This window comes from Sturnus vulgaris, chromosome 6 (genome assembly GCF_052056855.1).
Source record: "Sturnus vulgaris isolate bStuVul1 chromosome 6, bStuVul1.hap1, whole genome shotgun sequence".
Lineage (NCBI taxonomy): Eukaryota > Metazoa > Chordata > Aves > Passeriformes > Sturnidae > Sturnus > Sturnus vulgaris.
Window position 1 is genome coordinate 25,131,677 of NC_142248.1, and position 22,794 is coordinate 25,154,470.

The window sequence follows — 22,794 nt, forward strand, 5'->3', positions numbered from 1 at the left end:
CCTACCTCTGCTCTGCTCTTTAGCAATGGTCTTGTCCAGGACCACTGCCAATATACAAGCATCTCCTCCAAAGCAAACCCCAGAAAGAAAACACGCAACAGTCCGGTTAACAAATATTTGACTCTTCTCCATAAAAACAGTTTGAAAACTGGCCCCAGATTTTAATACAAAAATGTTCCTTTCACTTGTAGCCATGTATTATAAGGAGAGCAGAGACATGCCCCTTTTCTGTGCTAGCATTCTCCTCCCCTTGTCTCCTGCTGGAAAACAATTCTTGACAGAGCCACAAGGTACATAAATCTGTTCTGCAGCGCTCCTAGCAAGGCACAGAGGGCAGAAAAGGAGGCTGCATTCTACCTCACACCAAATCTATCCCAAACAAAGTGGAGGTTTCTCTGGCTACTGTTTCTACAAGACCCACGAGGCAGCATCTTCTCTCAGGGAGGCCTAGCAGCTCAGCTCCTTCCTTCCGTGAGAGCCAGGGAGGCAGAAGGCTGGCAGAAGGATGGCATAATTGTGTCTGCTCTTGGCAGAACTCCACACCATGAGTTCAGGCATACTCTTTGTCTATCAGCAAAATCCAGAACTGGTCTTGCACTGTTAGACACAGCTGCTGACGTGGCAGCTCCATGTCTGCTATTGAGAGCTCTTCCACACGTGTGCAGGTTCTCTGGCTGGCCAGACAAGGACATGTTTTTCAGTGTCCTTCCTCAGAGGGGAGCCGCTTCATTTTCTCACATCGAGTGAGCTCCCATCTTCCCTCCCCATGAAGTTTCAAAATCCAGCTGTGGAACTGCAATTCAATAGCACAACATTGAGGGATGTCCACCCACAGTGAGGTCCTCTAGTCTTAGTCCTCTGCTCGCCAGAGATTCACTCTACCTCACCACCACGAGGGAAGCATGGAGCATTGCCTCCTTGTCTCACCTTTTCCAGGCTGGGTCTGTGTCCCACGCTGATCAGTGTCATGCCCAGCTGAAGGCACATTCGGTACAGTTCATGCTCCACCTCTTCTGTCAAGGCACTAGTGGCTTCATCTAACACTGAAAGAAAAGTCATAAGCCCCACAAATCCTCTCCCAACAAGACATCTCCTGTAGGCAAGAGCAACTCTCAAGAACATTTCACATATTAACTGGAGCTCCCCAAGAGCATCTGTAGAAGGCAAGTGAGGAGAAACCTAAGGACTCTGGCATAGCAGGTGTCAGACAACTAGGAAAGCTATCCTTCCCCTCAAGTACTTGAATTAATCCAAACCACACCGTTCACCTCACTCCTCTCCCTCAACAGCTGCCAGCCACTGCCTCATTCCTGTCATGGCAAAAGTCAAGATACAACCTTCTCCAGGCAAACCACATGCCAGAGCACCAGGCTGAACAACAGTCAATGTACTCTTCCAGCACAAACCCTCCATGGAACATGTAGGATGGTCTTTGGCACCTTCCTGTCTATTAAGGGTAAATATTACAGAGCTGGAGCAAATAAATTCAAATCATCTCTACAGCTTTTAGTTTGCAATCCACAGGTTCCTTCTGCCCAGACATCACTGAGCTGTGCCACAGGCTTCAGGGGAAAAAGAGGTACTTACATGTAGCTACCTGCTACCGAAACTGCCTCTGTTCACCCACATCCCACCTGGCCCTCATGGCAAGTACTCCAACAGCTCAAGCCCCCAGCAGAACCTAAGGAATTGGCCCCATTAGCTAATCTCTCAGGACTGTTTCTTCGACTGCTTCCTGTCTTCTTTTGCCACATCAGGGCTAAACCTTCCATATTGCCCCCACAACTGTACAGATGTACATGAGCTTCAGATACGACAGCTGCTGCCACACTCCCCAACACATGTACTTCTTTACATAGCAACTGGTGAGCAGGCTGACAAAGTTCTTTTTCTGGTGCCATTGGAGATGGACCATGAACATTAATCACCAGTTCCCTAAGAAGAAAACGTCTTATATACAGCCTCTTGATTTACCACCCTCCACACAAATAATGAAATGTTTTCACATTTCACAAATGAATCCTCTGTGTGCTATGCTGCTAAAATAATGACCAAGACAAAGCATGTTCCTAGCACAAAAGGAATTTCACGAGCTGTCTCTGTACCAGCTTCTCTAAGCACCAAAGATCTTGTCTTCTTTTCTCCCCTCTTCTGTAGTCAGTCACTCACCTGCATATTTTGGTTGGAGGTAGAAGAGTCGGGCAAATGAGAGCCTCTGCATCTCCCCTGGGGACAGGATGTCATACCTGCAGCAGGGTCGAGATCCAACACCTTCCTCAAGAAACAGAGCTCATTTGCTGAAAATCTTATGGCTTCTGATACTGGAGACCAGCAAACAACTGTCCCTGTTGTCCCTTGTGCCCCCCTCCATGTTGCAACCCTGTACACAGTCAGCTGCCTGCAGAACACCACAGCTGGTGACTGTTGACATAGATTCTTGGGGCATGAAGGCTTTGCTCCTGTATAGTGTCCATATCTCACGGAACAGAGATGGATACAGATAAATCCAGCAGCAATATGCATCTGATTAGAAGTGTTCCCCACTCAGAAATCACCCAAATACACACAGACAGTGAGCTCCCTTACCAGTTCCAGTCCACCTGTTCATCCAGTCCTCCAGCCCTTGCCAGCAAATCAGTCTACAGAGAGCAGAGCAGACTTGTGAACACAGTCCCCAACCCTGTCAACCTATGGCCCTGAGCATAACACCCTCTTTCTGCTGGTCTCCCTTTCCCCACTGGACCTGAAGTTGTACTATATCTCTCCTTTCTGTCCCATAGACAGTTGTGTCCTAAGTACACACAATGTCCCCACATAAGTTCAGCACACAATAATGCTGTGCTGCCACAAAAAATCACCCCTTCTTCCCTCACTGGTGGCACCAGGAAAGAAGGCAGCAGTGCTGCCAGTGACTTACCAGCCCAGCCAGCTCCAGGAATCGCACAATCCTCTCATCATCTGCAGACCCTGGGAGAAAGCCATACAGCATAAGGAGAGGCACTGTGTGCTGTGGCCACTGCTGCATGAAGGTGTTGGTGGGGGCAGAAGGGAAGAACTGGACTATGTCCTGAGGCACAGTGTGTAGTTATACCAGATCCTGAGCTTTGACAGAGATAGCCCCAAAGTCTGACCTTCCTTAAAAATGTTAACCATGCCTGTGAGCACCATACCAGGAGGTAGCTGGGCTCCACAGATACACCTGAGATTTGCCTCAGCTCATGGCCACAGCCAGAACACAAAGATCCAGGCTTCAACTGCCAAGGCCCTGCCCAACAGTTACTCTCTTAGAGCTGAGACTACACAGTGGTGGAGTCATGGGAACGGAGTTCAGGTAAGAGGCAGAAAAAGGACCCTTTGTGGGAAGAGAAATACCTCAGGGTGGGTCAGCTGTGGAGCAGAACATACACTTAAGCTAGTACAGTCAGCATCATTGGAAGATGAGTAGAAGGGCTGTAGTTACTCTCAGCAAGACTGTGACTCCCAAGTGTTTGAAAGCACCAGGTAACACTGCTGGACATCTCCAAGCTACAGCAGACCACATGTGGTCTGGCTTTGGAAGAGGGCAGGGGAGAGAAAGGATCCATATATTCTCACCTGGGACATTATTTTAAAAAAGCCGAACAGTAAAAGATGGAGGTGGATGAAAAATGAGATGAAGGCAAACATGACTTGCTGAAAGTCAGGTCATACCAAACAAATAGATGTATCCCAATAGCAACATATATCATATCATATCACATCATATCATATCATATCATATCATATCATATCATATCATATCAATGTGTAGCATAGCAAGAAGAGCATGGCCAGCTTGTCCTCATTGTACTATGATAGGAAGTTCTTATGAAGTGAGTATGCTCCCTCACAAAAGGGGAGGGATAGAGAATTTGCCTTAACACAAACTAATCTGCTAGGGAACACCAGAGCAACAAAACCAAAATGGATGAGTGTTCCTGATGGGTTACAGCAGTGGAGAAGCTGAACTGAGTATAGGACAGTGAGGCAATACCACAGCACTGGTCAATTGCTGTAATGGATTTCCACAAACCTGAAAGTGGATAGATCTCCTTCAGGGGATAGATCACCTGTTTAACAGAGCAAAAGAAGCCATGTCAGAGAGAGCTGGACACTGTCCACCAGAGATGCAGTAGCATGAACACAGGCACAAGGGAAGGAGCAGCCACAGGCATCCTCCCTCTTGCAGGCCTGTCTGCACCCCATGGGTTTGCAGGGCATGATCACAACTGGGTGCAGAGCTGAGGCCAGAGCAAAGACAGACCCTGGGCTCACCTGCTCACGCAGGCTTCCATCAGTGAAGAAGGGCCGCTGTGGTAGGAACACCACTCCTCGGGGGCCAAAGCAGGTCAGCATCCTGATGCTCCCTGCACAGAGACAGACACTCATCACACCTGCAGTACCAGGCAGCAACTCCCCACTGCCCTGTGTAGTCCTGTCCCATGAAGCAGCCAACAAGTCCCCACAAAAGTGTGTTTGCAACAAGGAGCAAAGCAATGAGAGCCAAAGACTGTGACAGAGATGGGTGGCTCAAATCAGTGTATCAGTGACACATTCACCATCACATGGTGGCACTGGCCTCACAAACTGCCACACTGCCACCTTCCAAACTGAGAGTAGCCTTTGTTGAGAAAGAGAAGGCTGAGGCAAGTAGCAGTCCTTACCCCGTGTGCTCTCCCAGAGTCCTCCGAGGACCCTCAGGAGAGATGTCTTCCCTGTACCAGTGTTCCCCACAATCATCACACTGTTTCCTTGTGAGATCCTGAGGCTCAAGTCCTTGATGAGCAGCTTGCCAGAGGATGGTACAGAGAGTGTCACTCGTTCCAGAAGGAAAGCTGTGTCCCTTGGCACTGGGTCCTCCCCAGAAGGGCTGCTGGGCCACCACCAAGACACAGAATGAGAGATCCAGAGGTAAGTGACCATGCTGAGATTGGCAAAGCGCAGGCACCTTCGACCTCCTGTGCCTCTGTGACAGTAGCCCTGCCCCACGCATCCTGGGAATGACAACTGACAGAGCACTGCCTGCTCCAACCAAATGCATGCAACAGACTGTGATACCAAGGGCTACCTCCATCCCATGGCAACCCCACACTCTTGCACATAAGCTGCAAGCCAGCCAGTTGCTGAGGCAACTCACCTGTCCAAATCCCAAGTGGTTTTGGCTTCTGAGTAGTTACCATTTTTTTTTCTGCCAAGGCTCAGCAAGGTCTCCTGCAGTTCACCAATCCTAGACACACAAGAGGTTGCATGGAAGTCAGAGACAATTTCAGCAGCCTCCTCACAATATCCAAACTTGCCCACGCTTGCACACGAGCAACTGTTTCTTTTTTTTTTTCAGCACAGACATGGGCAGGGTCTTGTCCTGCACTGCCCTTTCCTCCAGAGATGTGCCCACAGATAAGCTCACCTGTGTGTGTAGCCAGCTACATCAGTCACAGTGCTGGAGAGATCTATTAGCTGGCTGAAGCAGCCAATGAGGTAGATGGAAACAAAAGCATTCTGGGGAGAAATCACATGCCAGAGTAAGGGTCAGTCCTGAGCCGGGGCCCAGACTCTTATTCTGTGACTGCAAGGAGGCAGCCAAGGAGTCCACACATTTGGCTACATCAGCTGTCTCAGCAAGATGAATGAGGAGTGGTGAAGTCACCCAAGGTGGTAGGAGTGAAGGTGACCACATTTGAAAGAAGTAGGGCTTCCCTGATTAGTACAGCAGTTTTTGCCAGGTGGACACATGTCCTAGCACCCAGGGATGGTGTTTGAAAAGTGCCTGATGGCCTGCCTGGGGCCCAGCATGTTTGCCCAAGTCTCACAGATCTGTGCCACCAGCCCTGCCTCAGCACCGTATATGGCTCAGAGCAGGGTGTCTCAGCCTGCAGTGCCCACTTAGCTATTTTTAGCTCTGCATTCTCTATCACAAGCCAATTTTGAGTATCTAGTAATGAGTCAGGTCAGGAAGGTGAATGCAAGCCAGCTCAGCCTCACTGGTGGCCAGGCTCACCACAGGCAGTAGCCCAGGGCATAACCCAGACCCACAGCACTGCAAAGACCCCATCCCCACCTGCACTGTTGAAAACCAGAGACTTTCGGACCTCCTGGTTCTTTTTAGACACACAGGTCTGAGCTAGGAAACACTTACGTAAATGTGTCCTTGACAGTTCTCACCCCCAAGTTAATCACATACCAGCTGGCTACAAGCTCCCATTTCCATGACACCCTGAGTCGGGACAGTCTAACCTGCAGGTTATCTAGTCCCAGGACCACCAGCCCCACATGAAACCTCCATCCTCAGTGCCTGCTCACCCTCCACAATGGGGTCATCTTAGCTCACCTTGCTGACAAGGGCACTGAGCTCTGTTGGACTCAGGTCACCGTAAACGCCAGAAAAGATGGGAATGGCAATGACCACGTAGCTCAGGATGCTGCCCAGATAATCAAAGGTGTTGATCCCAACTGGGCACAAGCACATTGAAAGAAAACAGTGAGTTAAAGTAGAAACCTCTGTTCCAGCCAAGCCCAAGTGCTGACCCTGAGCCCAGTCAGAGGAAGAGCTGTGTTCTTGCTTCAGCCCTTTATGATGAATCTGAGCAGAAAAACCTATTTTGCAGGATAGCACAAGAACCAGGGTGAAAATCCACTTGCCAAGCAAAGAGCACTTTGGGGGAGGCCCCTGAGCAGAGAATCATCATCCAGTCACACAGCTCAGGGACTACTATGGGGCAAAAACCACTTTGCCTGCTTGTTGCTATGCTTCAGGAGCCTGACTGACTCACAGTAAACAGGAGGGGAGGGCAACAAGGAAGCTCTGGGGTGAGATGGTTTTGCTATGAAGTGTGTCTTGGGAGCACATAACAGGCAGAAAGACTTAAGATCCCCAATTCCCACAGACACTTCTGTTCAGGGTTCTCCCTCCCATACACTACTCACTGTGCTGCTGAGATCAAGAAGAGCTGTCTTTACAGGGGTCATTTAAAGACAAAACCTGGACCCAGTGAAAAAGGGAGAAGGGATATTTTCAGGGGACAAGTATGCTTAAGAGACAGGCTCTACAGGGAAGAAGTTTCTACAGCTCCCAACCGCATATAGAGTCCCCAAAGCTCAAGCTCTTCCCTCTTGGCCTTTGAACACCTGCCCCACAGAAAGCCACATTCTGGATCCTCCATAACTTTGCCTTTTTATGAAAATTTTACACAACAGGATTCCCATTTAGCACTTCAGGAGGCACTCTCTGTTGACCCTCAGGGCTTTCACGTGTACCAGCAAGAGGCAGAAGAAGAAAACACAGCAGCCACCCAACTGCTCTACCAGTCGAGCTCCCCAGAGTGTGGACCACCACAATGGAGTTACCGCACACCCCAATTCACCCCCAGTCTGCCCACTCACTGTATAGCCACAGCTCCTTGCTTATCAGCTCCCTCTGGGTCTTCAGCAGGCTCTGCAGCCTCCGGTCTGTGCGCATGTGCTCCACTCGCCCAGCCCTGTAAAAATAAGATTGCAACATGCCACAGAGATCCTAGGACCATGGGCTTTAAAACTGAAGCTTTGAACAGGCCTGGCACCTTTTTCTCCAACTAACAAGCTCTTTATTGACCAGGAACTGAACAGCCAGGACTGCCTTCCTGAAGGGTATCATCAAGGAACTCCGGCTGAAGCAGGCAGTCCTACAAATCTCTCCCAGAGCCCATGGCTGCTGCTGTTGCAGCAGGAGGAGGTAAAGCCAGGCCAGGCACTATCAGCAAGGCTCTAGCCTGAAGCAATGTACACCCAAGGTCAAACACAGTTCACAAATACAGCCTGGTTGGAAAAGAGGGATGGCACTGCTACACAGCTGGAACCAGAAAGGAGAGAGCAGAGGAACGTCCAGGGAATGATAATCAGCCCACGTGGCCTGCATGGCCAGCAGCCTCAGTGCACCTCTTGCCATTTCCCACTCCATACGAATGGGACAAAGGCAAGTCCTGAGCAGTGCAACCCCTGTGACGGGTACCCCAGCTCCACAACTCCTCCCCTCCCAGGGCTATCTCCATCAGGTCACCCACCACACAAGTTAGTGGTGATGCCCCAGTGGCCAGGCTGAGCCAAGAGCAATGAGACATCTCCTAAACTACCACCTTCAAGCAACTGTGACAGCTCCTGCTGCTTTGCAAGGCCTGGGCTGCCCTCAGGTGGCAAAATGCAGAGAGAGCTCCACATCTCACTTCAGACTCCCACCTGCCATGTCAGCTATTGTCCCTGACATCCAACAGAGGCTTGTGCCCACTACCCAAACCACACTCCCACTATGGTCTATGCAACAGGGGAGTCACTAGGGCCCAAGAAGATAAGGCCAGAAGCAGCACAAAAACATCCAAAAAAAGATTTATGAGGTCTCATTTCTAAAGATTCTCAGTTCATAGAAAAATACATTTTCTTTCTCAAAAATGCACCTGGTCAGAATTCAATTGGGCTTTACTGCCTTATAACATCTCAGATAACTATCGAGCTACAATCTTTGCTTTCCATGTATTAGGAAATGAGAAAGGCTTGGACACAAGGAGTTAAAGGTGAGAAAGGAGCCAGGGACTTTTGTTCTAGAGCTATTATTCTGTTGCAGATGAGGAGAGATTGCTGTATTGGTTTCCTCTTTTCCTCCCATTCACTTCACTTTTAAAGCAAGTTTGCCAAAGGCTTAGTAACGAAAGCAGTAAAAAGGTGGCAGTGCCCTGCTTCTGTTTCTTCCTTTACCAAAACAATGTTTAGGCAGTCTTAAGAGGACAAGATCACAAGCTAGAGAAGCTGAGCAATCAAAACCTGCCACTCACCACATGCTCTCCTCTTGCAGGATTCTAGGAATGTAACCTTTTTAAAAATTCCTTTATTTTTAATTATGATGCATACCATGAAAGTGCCTGGTTGTGTGCAACTCAGCTACATTCTAGTTTCACACAAAATGAAGCTTTTCTACTGAAACACTGTACTGAACCAAGACATTCTGTTTTCTGGTATAATAATCCACTTTCCATTTTCTACTTAGTAACAGAATATAACAAATCAAAATTGAGAGGGAAAGTACTGCATCTTAAATAAGGGCATGTAATTATAGTATCTTTTCCATTATAAAAAATGATCATCAACCAGTAAGAATCAATCAGAGCACAAAGAAATAACTCAGACTTGCCAGTGCAAACCAAGATTGATTTTGGTTACTTAAATCAGTTTCATGCCTGTCAATATAAGGTATCATGAAATCAGTGATTTTGAATCAAATCACAGTGGGGAAAGCACGACAACACGTGAAATGCCCACTCAAGACAGCATGAAGGAGCCAAATACAGATCACAGGCAGGGAAGACTGGAGAGAGAATAAGTGCTACAATTCCTGGAAGAAGTGCTGTTTCGCAACATATAGGGCAAAGGCAGACTCGTGACAAGAGAGAAACAACAACATCCTGCCACTCCAAGGAGCTACACCAAAGCTACAAGCTACACCAAATCCATGCCTCTTTTCCTGATGAACCAAGCAGCAGCTCAGCAGGCTTCAGGGCATCACTAAGTGGGGGAGGTGCTTCTGGGCTCAGCTCTGAGGTGAATGGCATTGAGCAAATTGAGAGCACCATTGCAGCATACAGAGGATCAAGGCACAGACTGACTAAGAGGAGCAAAGCAGAGCTAAGTGGCCAGGTAGCAGCTAGCACATCCACAGAAGACATGCAGGCAAGCAGCAGCAGGATGGGTCCAGAAGGAACATGCAACAAGTCCTCAGCAGAACCAGATGCAAAAAGACTTTGAGCAATCTTCCAGGCAAGGATCTGACAAAACATCAGTAATGGTCTCTAAGCCAGCACCAAATCTGTATCCGGCTCTGATGATGTCAGAAGGGAGGCAAAGGAAAGATAGTTGTCTCTAGTTGCTGTGGATTATTTCAGCAGATAATGCACAGAATGCGAAGAACAGAGTGTCAGGGCTGTAGGATGCTGCAGTGGAAGGCATAGAAAGCTGCAGCAACAGAACTTGGGCTCCTTTGGGGTATGTGAACAAAACAAGGATGCTCTGAACTGGGACAATCCTTTTGAGGATACAAAAAAATTAACACTACTAACCGGTAGAAAGCAGCTGGTTCTGCATTGACACGAATCTGCATGTGCTTGAACCTGTACAACCAAGAAAACATTGTAATTGTGCACAAATGCTCAGTGAATTATGTAGCCAAAACCATTCCTAGAGGAAACTTATCTTCCAAGTTAGACCAGTGATCTGAGGCATCTCTTGACAGAAATTCTCAACAGGCTCAGAAAGGCATCAGAGACCAAGACTTAAGACGAGGTGCCATCATTCAGGGCCAGCTCAGTGGTGCATTTGTTTGATATCCTGCTCTCTGTGCATGTCTTCTTAGCCCTTGGGCTTACTGTTTGCTGCTAGTCCAGCATCACCATATAAAATCACCGCAGCCAACTGCCCTGGGCTGGGCTCCCTGTGCCACAACAGCTTATGCTGCTGTCCCTGGATGCCTTGAGCCCCAGGGAAAGCTACAAAGCCCCTGCTACACACACAGCCAACCCTACAAGCGAGGGGGAGGAAGTGAGTTGCAGAGCATATGGAAAGACTGGGCTGTGAGACGGAACCAAGGGCATTGCCTGCCATGACACAAGGCTGTGAATGGTTGGCAGGGGCTCAGTACACCGACTTTGAGGCACCATTGCACAGGTAGCCTTCTCTGAGAGTGGTGAAAGTCACAGACAAAGAAGCAGCTACATACACAGCACTGAATGGGGACAAAAAAGAAGCTTTCACAGATGCTGCCAAGGGGCAGTGAAAACACAGCTCTGTTGGGACTCACCTGAAATCTCCCTCCAGTTTTTCCTGCTGCACAAGTTTAGACACAATTGGGCTCATCAACACTTTGTTAATCATCGTCCCAATGACGAAATATCCAAAGATGCTCACTGGGCCTAGCCAGCCTGTGCTGCAGAGGAGAAAGAGAAGTCAGCTAATAATGCAAACAAAAGGACACTCCTGCACCATTAGGCTCAAACAATCAGAGCCCTCAGCTGTCACCTCTCTTGGCTTTCACAGAAGTTTGGGGGCCAACATTGCACATCCCAGCATCCCTAAGGCAGAGTTCTCTTTGGAGTGCAGAGACCACTCACCCATGTGTACAAATATCCATCTGGGGAGTTGTAACGTGGGTGGCAGGCTCCAAAGAAAGAACATAGAAAAGAGGTGTGCAAGCAGGGCCGGTATGTATCCTTACCTGTGAAAGCACTGGTATGTGTAGTAGGCCAGTGTGAAGGGTGAGATGACGAGCTTGCTGGCCATGGAGCTGAGCTGCCTGCAGAACCTCTCCACATCCTGGCTAATGCGCTGGTCCCTGCTCAACACAAAGAGCCATTGACACCATTACAGCCCAGAAGAAAGAGCCAGTACTAAATGCCTAGCAGGGCACAAACAGGGCTGTTTCATTGCATGAACACAGGACAGGCTGCAGGTGAACAACCTTGCCTGGGAAGGACCTGCAGCTCCCCCACAGAAGACCATTTTCACGGCCCAGCAGAACCCACCCAAAGGCGTTCATGGCACTCAGGAAGAACAACTCTTGCCATTGCTTTCACCCTGGTCCTTGTATTTTTCCCTTGTTCCACTTTCTACAACACTTGTTCAACACTTGTGCTGAAGGTCCCTGCATCAATGTCCTTTTCTTCTGGAACTACTCCATACTATGAAAACCTACTGATTCTCTCCCTAAACTTAAGTACTGGGCTGAGATGCCATCAGACCCACAAGGACAGGCTAGGCACAGGCTGGGCCTTTACCAGTTGCTGGATATTTGCAAACACTTCCATCAAAGCTACCCTCCCATAAGAGCTGATGCCTTGGCTCTGCATGGAATGCTTCTGGTTCCTTTGCTGCAAAGAAGGAAGTGCTTCCACCCACTCCAGCCCCCAAGAGCAGGAAGCAGAACACCAAGCCTTCTCACCTCACTGGCAGCAGGCACATGGGTGACACACCCTCAAGTCCCATATACCCCATTGCTGAGCAGGAGTTGCACTTGGGTAATTAGGAAGAATTTCAGTATATTTACTCCTCAGCACCTCATCTGTCCAGAGCAAATGGATGAGGGCTTCAGCCTGCTGTGCTAAGCTCCAGTGGAAAGGCCATAACTTAATGCTGGAGTTCAGAATGAAGAGCAAGGATGGACTCCTGGTTATTCTCAGTACAGATAGAACCAAAAGGACATTAATCTTTTAATATTTTTGCAGTTCTGGAACAGCAATGGAGTTAATGCTGGGGCAGTTCTCACCCTGACTGACCTTACAGTCATCATTTTTCCTTTTCCTCTGACTGTAATATTCCCATAAAATTGTAATTTAAATTGTGCTATAGTCTCATAGGAGGATATTGCTTTTTACGAGCTATTAAGTAACATGTAATGAAAACACATGAAACACATGAAAGCATCCACTCAAATGCTCTGCTAGGTGCTGCAAGTATGCCACTCAGAAGCCATTTTCATTCCTTCGAAGTGGATGACTCCATGCATTTAACACTCAGTCTGGTTTGCACTGCATAATGGGAGGTCTCTGCTGCACTAGTTTGTTCTCTAAGTACCTGGTGAAGGGAAAAAAACTCTCATCAAGAAATTGCAAGATGAAGAGAATTTTTGCAGTGGCACCAAAACCACACTAAACAGTAAGATTGAATGTTGGAGCAGAAGCAAGGTGTAATGAGATATACTCCACAGTAATCCCACACATTTGGTCTGCAAATGCCAGGAGAGCTATCTCTTTTGCTGCAGAGCAGGTTGACCCAGTTGTCTCCTACATCCCAGTGCAGAATGTGAACATGTTCCCTAGTTAAAAATAAACCTGAGCTGAATAATCATGTGGTGAGGGGCCTCTGTCCTCCGCTTCCCCTCACACCCTCAAAGAAAAAGACAGGAGCTTCTGCCTTCAATGTGCTGCATGCCCTCGTGATAGACATGGATTTTTAACCTCTCCTTGCAAGTCCATGCCACTGCAGAACACTATCAGAAATGATCATTTAATGATAGTGGGAGCAAACCCAACAGCAACCTGGAAGTGCAACAGCTTGATAATGATGACCCACTGTCAAACATGTAGAGCTGTTTTACCCTAGCTGAGACCTCTCCTCTTGCTTGCTGCTCCCCCTTAGATACCCAGCATGTTTTCTTGCAGCAGCCACACAAACTACCCTGCTCTGCAATGAAGGAGGAAGGGTAGGCAGCAGAAGTGCAGAAGCTGCTTCGGTTTCTTGAAGTTTCCACCATCAGCAAGTTAGGAGTCGCTGCAAGACAGCAATTTTTGCCCAGGACCCTGGGTATGGTCTCCTCTCTTACCATCCACATGGGAAATGGCACCAATGCAGTGACTATATCAGACGTGCCCACTCCAGTGGAAGAGCTTGGAGTCTCAAAACAACGGTATAACAACACATTATCTGGAAAACATTCTCCCTTGATTTCTGTTTTTTCAGCTAGTATTTAATAATAACTTTAAATTCTGGAGAGGGAAGAATTAGGGAGATTCTACACTGAGTTCAGCTGGTTAAAGCATGGTGCTAATAATGCCACTGTGTGCAGCCTCTGTGTGGATTATTCACATAAAGAGTTGGATTCAATGATCCATGTGGGTCCACTCCAACTACGAATATTTTGTGATACTGTGACTTCTCACATGATGTCTAACATAGGATTTTTAGCTCTTCAGAGTACACAACTATGACAGCAGTGCCCTGTCATCAGGATGGAAGGCCAAGGTTCACATAGCTGTAAGGAAGGGAATTCGACCTTTGCTGCACAGCCCAGGTAGATCAACAGCTCTGCAGCAAGCAGGACAGTGTACAAAGCAAACTGGGGTGGGACCTCTTGGAGGTGGGGACTGGAATCCACAAGGGGAGACTGAATGCTCCTTCTCTTGTATTTCAGGTCACCACTGACACTTCCTTCCTAGGAACAGGAAAGGGAAATGCAGTCCTCATACAGTGCAAAACAAAGCCCTTCCTGGATGTGGCTCCCATGGGTTATCAAACCACTAAAATACAACTGAACTGTACTCAGCTGCAGATTCTGAATCAAACAGAACTGGGACTGTTCTAATGCACCAGCTGCATGAAGGAAAGGGAAGGCACTGCTGACTTCAGCTAGGCCATTAGCAACATCACAGAGTGTCAAGGACTGAGTTTGCAGACAGGGTGTTTTATAGCAGCACTAGATCCCTGTTCCAATGGGCATCCACTTTCCTTGCAACTGAAACACCCTGCCCATAAAACCATCATGACCATCAGTCACAGGAGCTCCCAGCAACAGGGTCCCACCAGGGTAGAAGAGGGTACCTAGATTTGTGCCTAGATGGCAAGACCTTCTAGGGCTCAAGCCCCTACCCAGAGACAAAGATAAGTCAGGAAAAGGTGCGCAGCAGCCCAGGAGAAGCCAAGCAAGATACTGAAAGAAGCTGCTGGCAGCCTACGGGTTATCGATGTCCTCACGCAGCACGTGCAGGCTGTAGTAGACCTGGCCTTGGAAGTAGCAGCTGTGGAGGTATTCAGTGAGGGATTTCCTCCAGTTCACATACATCATGTTGCAGATAAACTGGTCGAAACTTTTCAGCTGGAACAAGGGCAAAGAGATGGATGGGGAGAGATAAGTGAGAACAAACATTTTTTCAAAATGAAATAAAAACTAGCAGTTTGTACTAGTGATCCAGAGCATGGGCAGACTTTAATCCTTTGTGACCAGAATCATACCAGGAGTCATGAGCAGCTTTCCCTTCCTCTCCCAAGACATGTGAAGCTCTGGTCTTACCGTGGAGTTAACAATGATCAGAGTCACGGCAACGGCAGTCAATGTTTTGAACCCGGAGAAGTCCTTGCTCCCTAGGACCTCATAGTACTGGCTGGGGATGACGCCGACCTGGTAAATAACCAGCTGCTCTGGAAGAGAAAGGCAAGCAGGGGAAGGAGTTGATGGACTGAGGTGATAAGGCAAAGTGGGGGACCACAGGGAGCAGACGTGGGGTGCAGTCCCCCATCCCCACCACCCAGGCTCACCCAGCAAGACGACACCGAGCAGCGTCAGGAACATGAGGGCGCTCGGGGAAGGCCACCCAGGAAAGAGCACTGCCAGGAGCCGCAGGAACCGCCGCAGGAACAGCCCGTCCAGCCGGGAGCCAGCCCTGCAACGGAGGGAGACGCGGGGGCCGGCAGTGAGCTCGGGGATCCCACCCCACCTCCCCTTCGCCACTTCCCGGCCCAACCCGGTCCGTCCTCACCGCCCGCTGGCCCCGGTGCCCCCCGCGCTGCCGCGGCCCCACGCCATCGGCGCCCGCCGAACCGGACCGGCTGGGCCAAACCCGCCCCCGCGAGCGCTTCACATGAATATTCATCACCTTTCCTCGCCCGGCATCAGCCCCGCCCGGGACCGGCCGCGGCTGCCTTCGCTTCCGTGTGCGGCGTCACCATCGAGATCCGCCCGCCAGCACCGCCTCTGCCGCGCCACTCCGGGGAGCGCCCCCTGGCGGCACGCCGCGCTGACCGCGGGCACATCGCCCCCTGGCGGCGCCGTGCGAATGTGTGGTCAGCGCCCGCCCAGCCCGCGCGGTCCCCTCAGAGCCGAGCCGGGCGGGCGGTCCCCTCAGAGCCGAGCCGGGCGGGCGGTCCCCTCACGGCCGAGCCGGGCGGGCGGTCCCCTCAGAGCCGAGCCGGGCGGGCGGTCCCCTCACGGCCGAGCCGGGCGGGCGGTCCCCTCAGAGCCGAGCCGGGCGGGCGGTCCCCTCACGGCCGAGCCGGGCGGGCGGTCCCCTCAGAGCCGAGCCGGGCGGGCGGTCCTGGCGCGGTGATGTGCTCGCGTCCTTCACCTCCTCCCCGCCCGCTGCTCACAGACACGGACCGCAGTGCCGGGCGGGGTCACACACTGAGCCACAGATCGCAGGGCCGGAGAACCCGAGCACTGACGCCTCTCCTGAAGAAAGAGCTGGACAGGCACGAACGGATCCCTCTGGAGATCCCAGAGGTTGAGGGACAGTCGCCGTGGGCAGCGGGTATTTCCCGCATGTTACAGGGGAGACAAGAAAGAAGTTCCAGTACTAATTCTGCACATTCGTCTTATTTTGGGGTGGGCAGTGAAGTTTCAGGTTGCTTCCAAAGGACACAACTTGCAGTGGTCATTGCAGGGGATTTCTCAAGCCGGGACATTGGGATTAGGCAGCGACCCCCAGCGTGATGGTGAATGGCAGTGCGTGCTCCCCACCCTGCTGCAGGAAGGGGAACGGAGCAGTGCGAAACCCCAGGCAGAGGGACGGACCGGAAGAAAGCAGCAATGAGCTGTGTCAGTGAATGGACCCTCTCTGGCTTCTCTCAGTGACCCCAGTTTTAGTACTGAAACCAACAACTTTTTTTCAGGTTTGGGCTGGAATCTGGTTTCATAACCCAAAACTCTGAGTTATTAAATATTTCAGAACAAGTAAATTTCTGGACAAGCCTGATGATTAGAGATGAGAGATCCTATGAGCTGTTATGCCTTCCTTACTTGAGCGTCTCTCACCTACCATCCTGTTGATGCCATTTCTTCTGCAGAGCCTTTGGGCTTCTGCATGTACCCTGTGGGTCCCTCTTCCCATATGCCTAGTAATTTTGTTTTTCTGCCAGTTCCCTGCCTCCCAGCCCTCCTCTTCCTTCATCCTCATCTCCTTCCTCTTTGCTCTGCTGCTACCTGCTCAGTGGTACAGATAATTCATACTTCACACTTCACAAAATCAGTGTATATGCTCTCAGGGATGAAAGAAGACACATCAGCGTGTTTCCTCAGCAAATGGCCTTGTCTCTAAGCAGTGCCCCTTTCTCCTTTCCCTCGTCTCCCTTCTCTCAGCTCTTTTGGAATTCACAATGCTATCAGTCATACCTAAAGGTTAAGCTCCAGAGGGCAGAGATCAGCCCTGTGAAAACCTGACCTCAGTGATGACTAACTTTTATGTTAAAAGAATCATGGGGTTTTTTTCTCAGCTGTTGCATCAGACCTGGGTGATGGTTGCTCCTAGGCAGTCACATCCTCTCATGGGGCAGTACTGCAGCTGTGGCAATTGTGTGTGTCACCTTGTCAATACTTACCAGGATTGAACTCACTCCTTTGCTCTGTTGTCCCCTTTATGATGAAGAGATTCCTTCCCTTCCTTCCTCGACTGATGAAATGGCTTTCCAGCACCAGGGGAGTCAGAGGATGTAACACAGAGATGAGATGGCCACAACTGTCTATCCCAAGCCTGCCCTCCTACTTCTTCCTTCTCCCCACCCTTTGTTCTGTCACTGGCATCCCACGACCTCCACCTGACAAAGCACACGCTGTGAGCTCCCTTTGGTGTATCAGCTTCACTATTTTTCCTGGGAACCCTCTTAAGGCAGCCAAGATCAAGAACAAAAGAGAAGTGCTTTCTCGGTGCCTCTCCACCCCCCTCTGAAGCTGTGCCCTAGACACTCAGCTGCTGTCAGCACAGAAACATTTACATCTTTTACAGCACTCCAGCTCTACTTCTCACGTTTCTCCCCCAGCAAACACCATGGCCATTTCAGTGTGTGCCTGGGGGCAGGGCTTGGGAAAGGACTGAGGAATCACAACTTGAGCAGAGTTTTATGGGTCTGTTTGCACTGAAGGGCCATATCTCAGCTCTCTGACTAGCTACAGCCCCAAGAGAAACCCCCTCTGCATTGCTAACCTCTCAGCAAAGTGTATGCCATGAATACAAGGAAGCGAGAGCTGGGCCTGGCTTGCTAGGTCCTGTGCTCCTTGAGGCAGTGCAAGTTAATTCCTTGTGGTGTTTAACCGCAGCCCCATCTGCTCCTGCTTGCTAGGTGTGAAACATCCCATCCCCCATCCTCCTCTGTCTGTTGCATGCATTTTTGCATGCCCTAGACCAGTGAAGGAAGCCAGATCCTTCTGCATCCCTGGCTTCTCAGCCCCTGGCTCACGCTTTTCCCCACTGGCCCTCCATGTTTCCATTTCCCTGTGTCCTTCTCTGCCTGCTAGCCTGTAGCTGGGATGCAGGGAGAAACCTGACAAACCCATCTTTCACTACCTTTGTGTGGTAAGCAGTCCTGGGTGTTCTCTGAAGTAAGCAGCAGCTTCTGTCATCACAGAAAGAAACAAAGCTGCAGCCTTGAATCTGTAGCTTGCTTTCCCTCTTTCCCAGGTCTTAATGCTGCTGGCTTTGTGTGATGTTGCGTAATGAAGCAGTGCCAGAAGATTACCCCCTTCCTGGGCTTTCCAAAACTGAATCCACCATTTCCTGCCCGTGTTTCGAATTTCTAGTCTTCTCATAGGTACCTGTCCTCGCCAGAGCTTGCAACTTCTTCAGTGTGAGATCACCTACAAGCTTTAGCCCTCTGTCAGATCATTAGTAAGAAAGGGGTAATGAAAACTCCCATCCTGAGTTTCAGCTCTGTCTCTATTAGGGTGTGAACTAAACCAGCTAATTTTCAGCTGGATCAGCAAGCTGAACTGACTGACAGAGTCCCTCACAATCCTGTGCCACCCCAAAGCAGAGGGTGGGAATGGGAATCCTCTCAGAGGGGGAGCAAACAGCACAGGCCAAGCTCAGCATGGCTTAAACCTCCATGGAGCCACACCACGGGCTCCTGCTGTGATATCTTAATGATTCTGCCTTTTCCTTCTCCACACTGTGTGTCTTAATTAGCCTTTCCCCCTCCTGTGGGCCAAACTGCTCTGCTTTCTTTTCAGTCCTCCTTCCTTGTGCTTTGCCTCTAACAGTGTCTTTCTACTGTACACTTCAAAGGCTTTGCTTACTGCATCTCCCCCATGCTGGCATTGGCTGGTAACACCCCCAAAGCAGGCCAGGTCTGCCATGAACTCATAGTCATCGAAAAGGTTTTGGGCCCTTTGGATCTGGGTAAGAAGCAGGAATGGGGGAGGAGAGGTCAAGGATTTTCAGCATTTCACCTATGAGAAGAACTATTAGTAACACAGGAAAAAAAAAGGGGGGGGGAAGGGACCCCTCCTCCACCCACCCTCCCCAGAGGAGAGCCCGCTGAGGGCAGAGTGCTTTTATGTGCAAGTAGGAGGGAAGGAGAGTGTTAGGGCTTCAGAGGGAAATGCTTTGATCTTGACTTTGAATCTCCTTCAGTTCCCAGCTCTCCCCCACTCTCCCACCTATGGCCAGGACCACAGGATGCAGCCAGAACTCCTAGTCTTTGCTCAGTGCTGTGGTACTTCACTTGCTCTTTCACATTTAACTTCCTCCTGTGCACCTGGGAGCCTCACAGAGGCCTCGTGGGGCAAGAGCACAGTGCCAACACCAAGTTCAAACTTTCTCTCCCATCTCACAGAATGGGAAGAAAAAGGGAGCCCAGTCAGACAGAAGCCAGAAGGGAAAAGAGCCCCGAGATGAGCAGAGGCGAATTAGAGATGGGACCTACTGTCAAGGCTCTGGTACCCCAGGACAGGGGGCAGGCAGACCTGGCTCTCCTGTGTATCCTGGTGCATTAGACTGGTCAGTGCTGAACATGACCCAGAAGATGAACAGGGAAGCAGTGACCACTGGGAGACTGACAGGGAGTGGCTCTCAGGAGACAGCACTGATGTCCCCTGGTCCCACAAAGAGTTATTTTAAGTTGGAGAGAGGAGAACAGCGATGAGATGCCTTGGTGTTCTCTGCAGGATGGAAGGAGGCAGCGCTGATGGATGCTGGACAATGGAGAACGACCCTGAGTTCTGATTCACTTCCAAGGAAGAGGACAATAGGGTGTAGGAGAGACTTAGGGGCCCCCAGTCTCTTGTCTTAGGTGGGATCTAATGGGTAGGCAAGTTCCCCACTTCCCCTGGGAGATGAAACTCCTGACTGGGCCTTGCCCTTAAGTTGTCATAAAGGTCAGGCCAAATACTTCTGGCGTCTGTGTTGCCCCTTTTTTTCTCAGCTGAAGTCACTCCTGTTAAGTGCTCTCCCTTGCTGAGGTTGATGCACTTGAATAGCCCTGCCTGCCAGTTCTCACTTCAGCACCACTAAATAGATTTTTTACTCACATCATCTCCTATTTGTAATTCAAACACTCCAGTTCTGCTACTCCTGGCTGATAACTTCCTATAGTTTGTTGCTTTCCCTTTCCGTATGACGTGAACAAACCTGTCTGCTGATGTCCAGCACTGTCTGGGTATGCACAGACCAGAGCTCACAGGACTTCTCTGCCGAGCCCAGCTATTGTTCTCTCTAAGCATCACTTTAAGGGCTTCAGCACAGACAGGAGGCAGTGGGTTCAAAGGTGATTTCAGGTCTGGGAATGAAAAATACCAGATAATGTGAATGCCAAAACAGGACTTCTGTCATTCACAGTAAACAAGTTACGACAAAAATTATGGTGGACTCCATGTTTTCCAGGTTTCTCTTGGGCAATATTGCACCAGAACCCCTTGAACTTCCTACGTGGCCATATTGTAGCTGCAGCAACCTATTTCTAGTTGCTAGTTCAGGCTGCAAGCTCTGCTCATTGCTCTTTCCTTATGGAGCAATGCCAGGCACAGGAGAGAAGACAGTAGACGCTTAGGATTCTCCTAAAAGCTCCCATGCTCTCATTTCCATCAGCCCTTCTACAGTCCCAGCTCCCTGATTTCCCGGAGAGATTCAAATTCTGCAGTGCTGTGGAGGAAGAAAGGTGGGGAAAACAGAAGCCAGGTCACCAGCAATGGCTCTAAGAGGATGGATGTGCCAATTTAGCCCATTTATAGATTATAAATGGGTCATAAAGTAGTATGGGTCAACCTTTTCCAGCTTCAGAAGTGATTTTGGCAACTGGTCCAGAGTCTGACCTGCTCCAAATGGCATTTGACTGCTCAGGTGTTTCAGTTATATCCCATCCTATCTGAATAGTCTCGTCTGGTCCACCCATGGACAGCCCTGCAGTAGGTAGGATGCTTTGACTCCCTCCTCTCCTGGATGTCCCCTAGGTGGAACTGGGAAACTTTCCTGATGGGGTGGATAGCTCAGTGTTTAAATATTGTCCCCATGTGTGACACTGTCAAGATTGTCACATTCCAGTGACAGAACCAGAGCAAGCCCTGTCTTATTGTAAAAGAACTCAGCACCAAGTCCTTGAGACATCCTTCCTCATGAGGCTCAAGTCAACAAGAATTCTATCTGCTGAACAAAGAGTTGCTCTTGACCTGGAAAAAGACTCTGTGCCCAAACTTGGAGCCGTAAAACCTGCCTTACAGCACGTCTGGTAACATGGTGCCTGTAGACCCCCCACAGCTGGACATCTCTGCACCTTTTCTCTGAGCCCTGACTGAGAGAGATGGTCTGCAAACAGGCAGATTATAATACAACAGAAAGAAAAGTTTCTGGCAACCATAGCTAAACTGCAAAGGTCCCCATGGTTGTAATGCTGAAGCATCCTGCACCAAAGTGGGAAGCACTCTGGTCCCCCACCAAACTCCAAGGAACAGAAAAATGCTAACTACTTGTTTATAAGCTGGAAGCGGGTGTGTGCAGTCATCTGCATAACAGAACTGCCCAAGCTGTCTCTTTGTGTGTTTTCCAGCTCCTATGTTAATCACTGACCCTGCTGACTCTGGCATTTACCAATGTCTCACTGCCCTGTGAGCACTGCTTTGCATTTGCAACCCAAGAAGTTAAAAGGAGGAAGGATGGGAAGGGAAGCTTAGCAGCTGTGGATATGAACACCAGCCTGCCAGAGGGGAAAAGAGCTAGAACTGGACAGGTTGATAGAGAGAGTGAAGCTGGCTTTGAAAGATTGTCTGAAGGGGATAAAGCTCACCAGGGAATGGTTTAGGTCTCTCTTCCTTTCACGGTAGCTTCTCTGTGTCCAGTGAGAGACCTCTTTGAGTCCTGAAGGCCAGGGTTCAGTGTCACCTGGGGTGCTGACTCCTAACTGAGGCTGGGAGGACTCTCAAGCAGCCAGTCCACAGCTTCCAGGGAGCCCTTTCCTCCTGTCAAGCCCTCCTTGCCTGGTCTCCCCCTGCATTCCTGGGATCAAATGTGAGACAAGAGAAGTGGGAAAAAATGCTCTGGGATATGTGCTTCTGGGCAGTGAAGGTATGCCTTGATTTGTGTGGCAATGCTTGCCCCTGGACTACGGTGGAAGGGAAGGCAGCAGGAGAGGGAGCTGGACACATTTACCCTTTGAAATTTCTGTTTAGTGGCTTCCTGCATTGCACAGGAATCCTATACATGGGGTCTCTGTGAGCCCTCCTGCCGTCTCATTGCCAAATGCTGCAGCAGAAATGAGTGCCACAGTGAGGCTCCCCAAGGGCAGAGGCATGTGAGGCAAGAAGCCCTTGCTATCTCTGGCATCAGGAGTTACTTTGTGCCTCTCACTGGCTTTGGGGCAATTGTGGCAGATTTCAGGCTGGTCCCCAGGGATAGGCTGGGGAGAGGAAAATAGATACTGCCTGCAACCAGAGCTACACACACACAGGGGACATGAAGCACTGACGCAGCGAATATTCCAACTCTTACCTCTTGGCCAAAGTATGACCCCTGTCATTAAAATGCACCCAGGTTTCACACCCAAGACCAAATGGGCTCCTTGGGTTCCTGTTTTGGGGTGGTGTAGGTTGGTGTAGGTGGTAGACAGGTTCTGGAGGAAGCTCTAGAGTTCTGGACATGTGAAGAGACCATAGGGTGGAGGTGGTGTTGACAACTTTGCAATGCTGGAGAGATGCTGGAGCGAAGTGCCTGATGTGCTGGCTGTTTGCACAGCCTCACGTGATGCCCAAGAAACAGGATGAAGCCATTGTGAGAGCGGGAGTTAAGGAGGGGGACCTCG

At 49.9% G+C, this 22,794-nt stretch overlaps 1 protein-coding gene across 9 annotated transcripts; it reads right to left on the reverse strand.

Moving 5' to 3' along the window:
- Nucleotides 1-106: 106 nt before the first annotated feature.
- ABCD4 (ATP binding cassette subfamily D member 4) lies at nucleotides 107-15,514 on the reverse strand. 9 transcript variants are annotated; one of them, XR_015804623.1, is made up of 19 exons: nucleotides 15,396-15,514; nucleotides 15,058-15,182; nucleotides 14,813-14,940; nucleotides 14,478-14,617; nucleotides 11,246-11,362; nucleotides 10,832-10,957; nucleotides 10,095-10,145; nucleotides 7,399-7,493; nucleotides 6,347-6,468; nucleotides 5,426-5,517; nucleotides 5,156-5,245; nucleotides 4,683-4,891; nucleotides 4,294-4,385; nucleotides 4,052-4,088; nucleotides 2,918-2,967; nucleotides 2,587-2,639; nucleotides 2,170-2,271; nucleotides 928-1,043; nucleotides 107-793 (listed from the first exon to the last, which is right to left on the reverse strand). XR_015804623.1 is itself a non-coding variant. In XM_088167330.1 (19 exons), exons 4-19 carry the CDS (start codon nucleotides 14,585-14,587, stop codon nucleotides 698-700), a joined length of 1,530 nt encoding a protein of 509 aa, XP_088023456.1. In that variant the 5' UTR covers nucleotides 14,588-14,617; nucleotides 14,813-14,935; nucleotides 15,058-15,182; nucleotides 15,396-15,503; the 3' UTR covers nucleotides 107-697. The 9 variants fall into 9 exon arrangements, 6 of the variants coding, with proteins under 6 accessions (XP_088023456.1, XP_014745907.1, XP_088023453.1 ...); XR_015804624.1 differs by having other exon boundaries at nucleotides 4,683-4,888; nucleotides 15,396-15,513; XM_088167330.1 differs by having other exon boundaries at nucleotides 2,170-2,246; nucleotides 4,683-4,888; nucleotides 14,813-14,935; nucleotides 15,396-15,503.
- Between the last annotated feature and the right edge of the window lie 7,280 nt (nucleotides 15,515-22,794).